This window comes from Schistocerca nitens, chromosome 4 (assembly GCF_023898315.1).
Source record: "Schistocerca nitens isolate TAMUIC-IGC-003100 chromosome 4, iqSchNite1.1, whole genome shotgun sequence".
NCBI classification, from domain to species: domain Eukaryota; kingdom Metazoa; phylum Arthropoda; class Insecta; order Orthoptera; family Acrididae; genus Schistocerca; species Schistocerca nitens.
The window spans coordinates 334021309-334034431 of NC_064617.1; the positions used below are offsets into that span (position 1 = coordinate 334021309).

The 13123-nt window shown below is 40.1% G+C and overlaps 1 protein-coding gene across 1 annotated transcript in view; it reads left to right on the plus strand.

Annotated features, from left to right (window-relative positions):
• The window catches only part of LOC126252289 (uncharacterized), a 485958-nt gene that overhangs the window by 412279 nt on the left and 60556 nt on the right, over window positions 1-13123 (plus strand). The window contains exon 14 of the mRNA XM_049953169.1: window positions 12946-13057. Within this exon, the coding sequence (XP_049809126.1) occupies window positions 12946-13057 (112 nt within the window). The remainder of the gene's footprint in view (window positions 1-12945; window positions 13058-13123) is intronic.

A 13123-nucleotide genomic window follows, 5' to 3' on the forward strand; every position in this document is an offset into this window, starting at 1 on the left:
CTTATGAAGTTGTGGGACAATGCGGAGAACCAGCCCCCTGGAATTTCCTCAGTCTCTCAGGTGTTGCGTGTTATCTGAGTTTGTTTCAAATGGTTCAAATGGCTCTGAGCACTATGGGACTTAACATCTGAGGTCATCACTCCCCTAGAACTTAGAACTACTTAAACCTCACTAACCTAAGGACATCACACACATCCATGCCCGAGGCAGGGTTCCAACCTGCGACCGTAGCGGTCGCGCGGTTCCAGACTGAAGCGTCTAGAACCGCTCGGCCATAGAGGCCGGCTGAGTCTGTTTATCATTAGCCCTGTTTCCAGGATTATTCCACATTTCGGCAATGATCGAGTCATCACCTGGTGCCCTGTTGTTCTTTACTGTATGTATGATCTCTTTAATTTGTTCTCTTGTAGGAGTTGATGAATATGGCTAAATGGGTGTGCTGTTTACGAACTTGAGCCTGGTTTTGGAGCCTTACAACTCATGAGGCGTCAATGTTTACACTGGAAAAGAGAAATACATCTTTGTGATAACAAGTTTTATACCAAAAAGGATAATTCAAGAATGATTACCGAGCGAGGTGGCGCAGTGGTTAGACACTGGACTCGCATTCGGGAGGACGACGGTTCAATCCCGCGTCCGGCCATCCTGATTTAGGTTTTCCGTGATTTCCCTAAATCAGTCCAGGCAAATGCCGGGATGGTTCCTCTGAAAGGGCACGGCCGACTTCCTTCCCCATCCTTCCCTAATCCGATGAGACCGATGACCACGCAGTCTGGTCTCCTTCCCCAAACCAACCAATCAAGAATGATTAGTTAACGCGTATGCCTTTTATTTAATTGCGAAGATGGAACATACCTCCATGAAACGTAGTTTAATTATCTCAACTAATCCCTGCCAAGCCCATTTCTTCCAGTGACACCTGCTCCAGTTATTTAAAGGCTCCATCCACTACCCTATAAGTCCTCGCCTGTTTAATCACTGGGCTCAGAAATCAGAAACTAATTATAACTCAACACCTGCACACTGGAATCGCCCTTATGAATTCTAGTGCAATTTCTGTGCTGGACGGATATTATTGGCGGTGGATCCCTAAGTATCGACAATAGAGTGGTTGACGTCTGACTCATATGCAGGCAATCTTACTAGTTACGGCCAGTTTCCCGCTACTAGCACTTCTTAGGTAGGTCTTATTTCCTGGCAGGATTTAAATTTTGTTGTTTTCCATTTAACGTTGATGGGGAAATACCTAACACACCTAAAAGACTTCTATCACAACACTTGGCAAGCATTGTGAATCTGCCCAACAGTCAACTTTACATGGCCCATGAAAGAGCAGTTGGAGATAAAAATGACAAACTTTAACAAAAATTCCACTAGAGGCTGGCTCTTGCCTCTCTGAGGTCACGTACTAAGGCATGACTGCCAACTGGGTAAGACTCAAATGAAATAACTGCTTGAGTTACAACACATGGTGCGCCGCGCTTTAAAAAGAATTCTGTACGTTATCATGAGAAGAGAGGTGCAACGATCATTGTCCATTCTAGCTCATTTCATTTGAAGTTGGTGAATCAATGCAGAGAACCAGCAAGATGGAAGTTCCTCAGTTTCCCAGATGCTGCAGCTTCAAATGTTGCTTCAAAAAGTGGGCGCCGATTGGAGATAAAATAATACGTATTCGTTACAAAATGCTTTTATTGGCCATTTTAGTTTTCTGAAGATGTCTTCACTTTCCCACGTAATCGCCATTCAATTCTGAGCACTATTCTTAACGTCCACCTAGCATCTTCAGCTCCTCTACATTGAACCAATTGACAATGCCAGTCTTTAGTTCCTCATATTCTTTAAACCATTGTTCATCAACCCACTGTGTTAATTGCCAAAGAGACAATAGTATTTGGGCGCATGACTTCTCAATGGTAATCCAATCGTTATTCTTGGCATGGGCAGCAGTGGGAATGTGCATCGTCCGAAGAAGGACCATCCCAAACGACACTTTCCCATTCCATAGATTCTGGATGACACGCTTGGAATTGGTAAGCGTTTTCTGTACAGGTTAGCTGTATTTCTTGACCTACGAAATGAACTAAAAGAATTCCCTTTTAATACTGAAAACAATGACCATCATTTGTTGACATGAGCAAGGACACTGGTTTTGTTTTCAGTTTAAGCAAAGTTGAATATCGTTACTGCCTTGACTGTTGTTTTAATTCTGCGTTGCTGTAGCGTATCGACGAACAGTGTTGGCATTATTATGTTCTGTACGAAGTGCTCACTCTGTCATCATATTGCTAAATCTAAAATTACCGTGTTTTGTTTTTAACTTCCTGGTTTCCGCTGTTGGTATACGTTCAGTGAACATCAAACGATGATTGTTGCTCCGTTTACAGTTCATCCTTTCGCGACGGATTCGACAGAAAACGCTTGACATTCTCAGTCTGTTTGTGTTGGTTGATAAGCATCTATGTTTCATACCTTATACACAATTTGCGATATCCATATTTCACAACCGTCATAGCGTCATCTCCTGGTAAACATTTTACTAAGAGCGTTTATATTTTTACATATGCCAATTTATAAACTGAACTTCGAAAAAAATTGGAACAACCAAGATTGCAAGTAAAATATTTATTTAATTGAGCGGCCTCGGTAAGGCTGTTACTATTCTCGGATCTCCAAGGGCAGAACTGGACTGAGAGGATAATAATTTTACAAAAGGTGTAACCAAATACAGTTTGCATGTCCATACATATGGAAAAGTTAAATATTTTCAACTTTACAAATCATACAATCTCCGCTGTCTGCCCTTTGTAGGATGTAATATCACAAAGGTACGTGTGAAGACCGTGGAACACGCCGGACGTCAGCATGTCATAATTAAAATAACTGTATTTACAAAACATAAGTTTAATACACCGACCGCCAGTGTTCATGCTCATGCCACAGCTGAATACAGACTGCGATACCTGAAAGTTATTTGCTCTGATTCGATCGTTCGTTCGTTCAAGACCATTAAAATGTGTACCTGCTTTTTATTCAAAACTGAATGTACTGTCCTCTGTTACAAAAGTTTAAACTGAAATTACTGTTGTGAACAGCGTGTCTCAGTGCACACATTTACATGGCGTTCACTGTGTAGGAAATTAAATCAATACTGTTACTCAAAAACCACTACCAAAATCAAACTGTGCATTGCCCAAAAAAATCGAAACGCTGAAATTACGTAGCAACACTATAAAACACACATTGTTCACCGGTTCATTGACAAGCTGAATTACGAAGAAAATGCTTAGAATTTGCGCAATGAAAACATGGGATGAGAAATGAAAGAACCAACAAATTATGAAAAGAATCTCACCTGAAAAATTACTGCATAATCAGCAGAAACAACACAGCATGAAGAAGTCGCACCAACTAAAATATGCTAGAGTAAAACTAAACTACGGGGAGAAAGATTGCGATGATTTCCTCATACTAAAAAAGAATTCTTGCTATAAATGAAAATTGAAATGAATTAAACTAAAATGACCTAAACTGAGGTGGGGAGATGGTGTGTTCTCTTGCAAGAATCGCTAACGTTATTAGTACGCGCCAGCAAAAATTATTACCTTAAATCATATCCATAATGCAACGCCATTCTCTCTGTACCATAATGCTGCGTCTGTAAGTCCTCCCATCAGATTAATAATTCCTAACAATTATCTTCAGCAAAATCCTTCTGCAATATGCAGTGCGCTAAATGTTCTGCCAACTTTCTCCACGTCCCACACTCAGTTACTCTCCGCTCTGCAACTGAGCCAAAGATAAACAAGTTCAGAGATATTACTGTCACCGCCTCAAGTCAACTATTCCACAGATGTCGCTACTGCTTCCATCTCGTAACTTGATATTTCCACTTATTCTGAAACTATCCGCAAATAAGCTCGCCAGATGGCGCTGCAGTACCACAGTTTCAAGTGTGTTTTACACAACGCAAGGCACAATTATACAGTACTAAGAATTGTTACGATATCAATTAAGAAAGCTGTACAATAACAATAATTTTTAAAATAATTATTAAAGGGGTTTTCAACATAGTAATCATTCTCATAATTCTTTTCTGGCTCTCAGTCCGATCAGGAATTTTAGTGATGTTGACCAGACAATGTTATAAAACTACTCTCATATTAAAGGAAACTCTTAAAATACTCTTAGTGACGTGTAACTAGAACATCGAAACGTTCTTTTGCAATGTTTTATGTGCAACTGAACATTCAGAGATAACTCTGGTAACTACTCAAATTCCTGTCATGATGGCATTGTTATTATTGCTAAAGTTAATTCCCCATTTTCAAGGCACTTTTTCTGTCTCTTTCTTTTTTCTTCCCAAAAACCTTACATATATTCACTGTGTTACTTCTTCCTGTCTTCTTTCCTGTTCTCTTCGAGCGTTTGTTGAAATTCTTGTTTTCTGATTTTTTTCTCTGTTCTTTTCCTACTTTTCCTTGTCTGACTGGTCTTCTGTGGATATGTTCAATTTCTTCACATCCTCCATGGGTTTCTTTACCCAGTAGGGTTTCACTTTATTTGTAGTCACTACATTAAAAATTTTGTTGGTCAATCTATTTTCATTCATCCAGTGTATGTGTCAATAGAACTTTGCCCTCCTTTTCCTGATGTTGTTTGTAAGCGTCTCTGCCTGTTACTACAGTTCTTTTGGTGGTCTCTTTACCCACATTCCCTCTTTCTGAACTGGTCCATAGATCTTTCTCAGTATTTTCCTCTCTTGTTTTTTCAACTCCTTGATTTTCATTCTTCCCTTGATTACTGTTGTTTCTGAGACACACAAGGCCTCTGGTAAGACTACTGCACTGCAGTGTCTTAATCTGTCATTGATGGAAATACTTATTTTGTTGTAATTGTTCCATGTAAGTTTTTATGCTTTTTGCAGGTTTGTGATCCTTTCTTGATTGGATGTCACATTCAGTCCTGTTTAATGTATAACCTCTCCCAGACATCTAAAACTTTCTACTTGTGTTATTTTAATTACTTTGTTATCAGTGAGTATCTGTCTGTGGATTTTGTGTCCATGTATTGCGTTTTTTCATATGAGATTTGCAGTCCTGTTTTGGTTGAGATTTCGTGTAGTGTCTCTAGAGCTTCATTTGCTTCATTTCTGTTATTTGTTATGGTGGCTGTATCATCGGCATAGGCCAGACATTTTATGTTGGAGATTCCATCGTTGTGTCTCCCTATTTTCACCCCATTGACTCCTTTGTCCCATGCCCTGATTATTTTCTCCAAAACAGTTAAATGGAATGGGTGAAAGGCCATCTCCTGTCTGGTTTCGAGGTCTTTCCCATAAATTCGACTTTAGGTGTTGTATTTGTTAATGTTTCCTGTATTAACTTTCTGGTTTTGTTTTCCAGTTTTCCACCTTCATTTCTTCCAGTATGTTGAAGAATGTTCCTATACTTCCGGAATCGTGGACCTTGAAATCGACGAATGTTATTTTGAGGTTCCTGGACTTTCTTGTTGTTGATATTGTTCGCAGACATTAGGTTTGTTCACTGCATGATCTTCCTTTATTTAACTCTCCTTGGTACTCTCCTTTCCGTGGATCTACTTAAGGTTCGAGCTGATATAGCAGTGCTTTTGATAAAATGTTGTATTTCATAGCCAGTAGTGAAATTCCTCTTTAGTTATTAGGGTCTGTTTTGTCTCCTTTGTAGTTGTTGTGGGGGAATATTATCGCTGACTTCCGTTCTTCTGGTACTTTCTCTGTTTCCCAGATGTTTTTGATGATTCTGTGTATTTTTGGTGTGGTGTGTTCGTGGTCTAATTTCCACATTTTCACAATCAACCCATTTTCTACAGGTCTCTGTTATTTTCTCAGTATATTATCATTTTCACAACCTCTTTGTGTGTTGACAGTTTGGAATTGAGGTTGGGTTCTGGCTTATCAAGCTGGAGTATCTGCACTGGGCTATCACAGATTAGTAGTGTGTCAAAGTATTGCGCTAATATTTCACAGTTCTTTTTTGAATTTATGTCCAGCGTTCCGTCTTGCCTTTTGAAGCATAAGTGGTTGGTATCCTGTCATATTTTCTCTGAATGTTCTGTGAAAATTATTTTCGAAGTGGCTTTCTGTATCCTGTTGAATTGTTCCCATTTTTCGGCTGTTCTATGACTGTTAAATCCTTTCCAGGCTTTTATAATGTCTTCTGTGGCTCTGTCATATGTCATGTTCCACCATCTGTGTCGTCCTTTTCCTCGGTGGCTGTCCCAATTTTATCAGTTCCTTAATTTCTTCTGATAGTTCTGTCCAGTCGTTACTGTCAATTATCTCATTTTTTTCTATTATTTCTTTATTGTTTAATTGTACATACTCTGGGTCTGTTCGGAAATTTTCGTTGGTTCTCTTGATCTGCCTACTGGGTATAAATTTCGCTTTAATTTGGAGTAGATACTGATCGGATTCGACAAATCCTTTCCTTGTTCTTACATTCATAGCTTCTCTGTTGTTTTTTATGGATATCAGAATGTAATATATTTGAAATTATTCTAGGGCGTTGTTGGAGGATTTCCAAGTTCGCGGTTTCTTGTGTGGTTTCTGGAATTGCGTAGACGTGATTTTGAGACCGAAATTCTTGCAAAACTTTATCAGGTTCTCTTCATCTTGTTTGTCCGCTTGTGGGCCGTGTGTTTTCCTGTATTATCTTTGAATTTTCTTTCTCTGCCTAGTTTGGCATTAAAACTGCAAGTTAAACTTTCGCATGCTTCGTGGGGATTTTGTTGGTGGTTTCTTCCAGATCCTCTCAGAAATCCTTTACCATCTGTGGATTTTCTTGTAGTAGTTGTTTGAGGGGGCATGTGCATTGATTAGTGTGTAGGCTTTGTTTCCAGATCATATTGTGAGTGTTGATATTTTTTCCGATTTTGAAGTGAAATTTATTACAGAATCCAGTATCAATTTGTGTACAACAAATCCTGTTCCGAAGAGTTTGAGATTTCCTCCTGGAATAGTTATGGTTGGGTTCCCCTTGCATATTCTGTAGTTTTCACGAGTCGAAGTGGTTCTCGTCTAAGAATTGTGTTTCCTCTATTGCCGGAATTTTGATTTTGAATTTATCCGTGGTGTTTGTCAGTTGTTTCAGTTTACCAGGTTTCAGTAGTGTGCTCATGTTGAGAGTTCCCATGTAAAATATTCTCTTAGTTTTGAAGGTTTTTGTGAAACTCCGATTCTTCTTTTCATGACATACCTGATCCCCTGGAATCCGATGATCAGGTCTGCTGGCCAGTCTTACTGACTAGGATCCAGCGTAGTGGATTCTTTCCCATTGTTCTTTCATGAGTATTGGTTTGTGTTAAGATTTTGGTGGTAAAATCCCAAAGGATCTCACATAGTTTCGACTGGAGTTTCGAGTTCCGGAAGATTCAATCACAGCCGATCTCAAAGAGCCAACAGAAGCTAACCAGAGTACCGGTGGTACCATCCGGAGCCAGATAGACCCAGGTTTTGAAACGAGGCTGCTATTCCTACCCTTCATCTTTCCTCATCACATGCAAGATAAGGCCCCAAGCTTTGGAACAACAGTGGTGGAATTTCATTAAGGCATTATATACATGTAAAGCATTTTGCTACATTTTTATCATTAAAGCCTGATATCTTAGTACCTGTACAGTATTTCCCGATGTCTAGGTTAATTTTTATCTTGGGCTACACATTGATAAAGGCGTTAACGGCGTACATTAACATTACAGACACAGTGAAAATTATAATAAGTTAGCAATAATGCGGGTAAAATATCGTGTAGACTGCGCATTAACTCCGCTACATATAAATTTTGTTACCAAATCTAGGTGTACCATGATGTGTCTCTCGATGTGTAGGTTATCTACAATTGTTTTTGCCTAAACATGGTGTGAAGGTTTTTTATTTTTTTAAACGAATTTGGCTGTTTCATAGGTACGATAAACCATCAAATGAAACCATATAAATAAAGAAAATGTACTATACAAATTACTCTTCATTACACGTAAAACTTGTAGCTTAATGTCTAGGTAACGCCAGCAGTTGATATAGAAACACCTGTTTTTGATATTCTAATGAAACTCACTGCTATCCCACTAGACGACGCATCTAACAATAACATATAGCGTTCATGCATCAAATGGTGTTTTTAAAAAAACGTAAATTATAAATTGTATTACTGTAGTGCCATGTGGCGAGCTTACGATGTAATGTTGTGTTTACTTCATATCGTAATCTGTATTTATTGTAATCTATACTTATCGTAATCTGTATTCAGCTGTGACTGAGCACGAACGCTGGCATTCCGCACATTAACCTTATGTTTAGTATATACAGTTATTTTCGTTATGACATGCCGATATCCGGCGTGTTCCACGATCCTTACACACATATTTGTGATATGACCAGTATAAAGCGCACATGGCAGAGATTGTATGATCTGTACAGTTGAAGGCATATAGTTTTGCCATTTGTACGAACATACCAATTGTGTTTTGTTACACTTTTTGTAAAATTGTTATCCTGTTGATCTGTTCCTGTCCTTGCACATCCGTAGATGGTAACACAGTCTTACCTACACATGTCGTCTAAGTAAATACTTTACTAGTAATCTTGGCGTTTGGAGTCCGGAGCTCGTTATACTACAAATCACCCTCACTCTGGCAGTGTTAGGAATGTACAACTTCTAAATTCACCATCTAACTTTAGAAGATTAGCATACCTTAAAAACTAAGAGTCACGTAAATGACAAGTTGCATTTAACACAAAACTTTTCTGTTACTTAGTTAGCCCACGTGCGTGGGCTTGCAGCATGACCGGCTACACGAAGTTTCCCGACTGGAAAAATCAGCATACTCCCCACCCCCCCGCCCACTCCTCCTTTTACAGGCACCCATAATCATAGCCTAGAGTCCAGTGTTCACAATTTTAGTGATATGTGAAATACCCATAATGGCGAGAACACACTTTGATTTTAATTCTTGTAAATTACGACGTTGCCAAAGTTGCTCGAGTTTGTTGCTATTATAGCGCTTAAATCAGTTGCATAACACATGTAATTCTCAAATTTTCGGAAGAATACTTCTTAAGTGATATGTTTCTGTTAACTGCAATATCTAGGAATTTATGCCAGATTGATGTATTAAGCACTGATATTATTATTATTACGTATTTGCGTCGAGATCCTGTAGGATCACGCAAAGCGTTCTGTCTCGTTTGAGCATTCTTTCTAATCTTCCACGATTCTCTCATTTTTCTCTCCATGGAGTCTCTTTCTATCCTCAGTCTATTTTGTTCCTGATTGCTTTGGGACTTCATTCTCTGACCTAACTCTCTCTTCTGTTTCTATTGGATCAATTTGTGCCTTTTCTGGGTCAAGTTTATTGTTATTATGTATAAATATTTCTGGGAGTTAATTTGTGATATCCGAACTTTACCGAGACAATCATGTGAATTGTAGTGAGTCCAGAGTAATAAAACTCATTAGAAAGAGCATCAGTCGTCGACGAGATCCCAGTTTCCGGTCCAACAGTTGCACGATTTCAATGTCCTGGAAACTGGATTGGTTACCTTTGTACGACCACCTTTCGTTCATGACTGCAGGTCAATAAACTAGGCACAACTCATGATGTATTTGAGCACCTTGCAACCCATTCACCTGCCACTGTTTGTACATGTTAAAAACACAGAACATACAATGTCTCCACGTAAAACAGCTCTCCGTGGCTGTGACTGACTGAGTTACAGGCGCACGTAATATAGCGCAGCTGCGAACCCACCTTTGAACATGTTGCTTGCTGCTACTCATTTCGCATCAGCTACGATACAGTCTACCAAACACTCGGCTGCCACACTTGATCCGCACGAGTTCTGACGTTGCGTCCCAGCTGGTGGTACATGCCCAATATTTCAACTAAATGCCGGGCCTTGTAAGAGGCTGGTTGAACAGAAAATAAGTATCCAACGTGTCTGGTAAAATCAGACTGCGTCGTAGAAGCTCTGTGCTATCCAGTGAACTTGTTAGCATCTGTATCAATTTCAAATCAAAGATAAATGCATATCACACCAGAAATATTCATGGAGCCTTCGTGGAATCCACTAATTAAAAGTCATGGTTTCTGCAATGTATGATGAAATACCGACACCAGTGAGATATCAAAGTGCCCTGCCACATGTAACTTTATACCTAAAACATCAGGATAAGAAATTACTTCATGTCTCGCCCTACAAGCTTCTCCAAGATTATTATATTTTCACATTCAGTTGTGAGCAGAAGACCATCTGCAACTGTTTAGCACAGGGACAGCCCAGAACTCTGTGTGAGTTAAGAGGTCTCTCATGCATGCGGAACCCTCTCGCCTGAGTGCACACTTCCCCCACCACTACACCAAGCTGTCTGAACGGGAAGAGGGGGAAGCTCCGAATGCGTCGCTTTAAATGGCAATACAGCCGCTTAAGAAACGTTGGAGAGCTTGTATGGGATTGGTTTCATATTTCTCAACAACGAATATCGAAAATAATACTTGTATTTACCATTATTTATTTTTGGTTCATTGAAGACGTAATGAAGTTTATATCAGGCAGAAACTAACGGCACACGGCCAGACGCAGACAGTCCTGCAGATCTTCGTCAAGTAATCGTGGCTTATATAGTTTCATAATCGAAAAAAGTCTTTCACACACATACACTGAAGCGCCAAAGAAACTGGTAGAGACCTGTGTATTCAAATACAGAGATATGTAAATAGTCGGCAACACCTGTATAAGACAACAGGAGCCTGGCGCAGTTGTCAGATCGGTTCCCGCTGCTACAATGGCAGGTTATCAAGATTTAAGTGAGTTTGAACGTGGTGTTATCGTCGGCGCACGAGCGATGGGACACAGCGTCTCCGAGGTAGCGATGAGGTGGGGATTTTCCCGTACAACCATTTCACGAGTGTACCGTGAATATCAGGAATCCGGTAAAACATCAAATATCCGACATCGCTGTTGCTGGGTAAAGATCCTGCAGGAACGGGACCAACGACGACTGAAAAGAGTCGTACAACGCGACAGAAATTGCCACATGTTTCAATGCTGGGCCATCAACAACTGTCAGCGTGCAAATCATTCAACGAAACATCATCGATATGGGCTTTCGGAGCCGAAGGCCCACTCGTGTACCCTTGATGACTGCGCGACACAAAGCTTTACGCCTCGCCTGGGCCCGTCAACACCGACATTGCACTGTTGATGACTGGAAACATGTTGCCTGGTCGGACGAGTCTCGTTTAAAATTCTGTCGAGTGGATGGACGTGTATGGAGACAACCTCAAGTGTATGTTGATAAGAGCATTGACACCACTTTTGCAGCCTCGTTGTGGAGACGTGGAAACTCTTCCCAAGTGAAACATCGTAGAGCTCAGGTATGTTTTAATCTAAAATAATTTGTTTTTTAAAAGGGAATTACACTGCTGATCGGTCAGTTCCATTTGTACTTGCAAAGGGATTTGAAACAGCAAACGGTCCCAAAAATGCTCTAAAATAGATGTGAGACTATCAGTGTCTGAAAACGTTTACAAAATTGTTCCTGTAATTCTTTCACTGTCGCAATAAATTCTTCAAAATTCGCATTTTCTTCAATATTAGATAGCTTAGGGAAACGGACTATGCTCTTCATGAGATGTTGTCCCTTCCACAAAGCGATTTTCTTTTAAAGTGCATCAAATGTCTTCAATAAATCGGAAATAAATTGTTTCTCACCTTTTAATGTCCCAGTGACGGCGTTCAACCGTGAAATCAAGTCCACTAAAAATGCGAGGTCTCCAGTCTGTTTCGTATCTTCTTGATTTCCTTTTTGCTTCAGAAATTCAACAATTCTGGGTATGAAACCGAAAAATTTCTCCAGACATGCCGCTCGACTTAATCAAGGTACTTCGCACTAATACGTAACGTCTCCAGGTTTGGTTCGAGAACATTTGTCCACACAAGCACCATATTATTTGGCGCCTCTTCCCTCCTGCCCTCATCATTAGCTGCCGTTCCTTGGTCTCCCGGTAAACCGTTAAAAATAAATATAAATCTCGTTAGCGTGGAAATGGATCCTTCTCGCTATTAATTACGATACACCCTGTGTACAAATTTTGCATTGTGGGTGCCTCTGGCTCCCCTGTCAGCTTGGTGCTTGTGTCATTTGGCCCTTAAACAGGCTCCGAACGTCTCCGTACTCTTCGTTCATTTCCAACAAAAACTGTTGAAACTGTCGATGAAATGAAAGATGCGACTTCAGAAAATTTATTATTCATACCACCAGTTTCATTACGAGCTCCATGTCTGCAAATTGAGCACAAAGTGTATCTTGATGTCCACTTTGTGTCACCTTGCATAACAATGCTCAAACATGACTGCCGCTCGCAACCCCGAATTCTGATACTCTGCTCGATTAAAAATCGCAAAATACTCGAACCAAATGTCGGATATAGAGGTGGCTTTTATCAACAAATTACTAAGTTCCAGCACCACATTTTATGATTTTTTCTACTACAAGTTTTACTTTTCCTCAAATTAAGAGACCGTATAATATTTATGTTCAGCAATAAGCACAGACAGGGAAATAGCATGTCACTGGCACGTTTCAAGCTGTAGATCTTTCTGCATACAAAGCACACACTTTGCAGCTGATGGAACAACGGCCTTCGAAGCCATTGTTGTTTGCTTTCTGTTGCAATCAAACAATTACTGCCTTTAAACAATGACTTACTGTAGCTTCGTAAACAATCAACAAATGGCACTTGATTCGTGCAACTTTGTGCAGAGCTACCAACATTTAAACACAGGAAAACGGCCCTTTCTCTGAATATGCCTCGTGTAATGCAAACTGTATAGTTACTACTCCGAATAGTCGTTTCTGTAGGCTTTCAAATCATATATTACAATTTTTTCATTCTGTTTTTCAGGACGGCCACACGCCAGAGTACTACCTCCAGCATCCGGATGAGCTGTCGCACCGGCAGCTGCTGCAGGACATAGGAGCCGATGAGACAGTGGCCGACAACCTTGTTGACAAAGGTGAGCATGACACGCACTGCTGCATTCCTCAATAGTATCAGCCGTACACAGCTGTAACTTGCCATT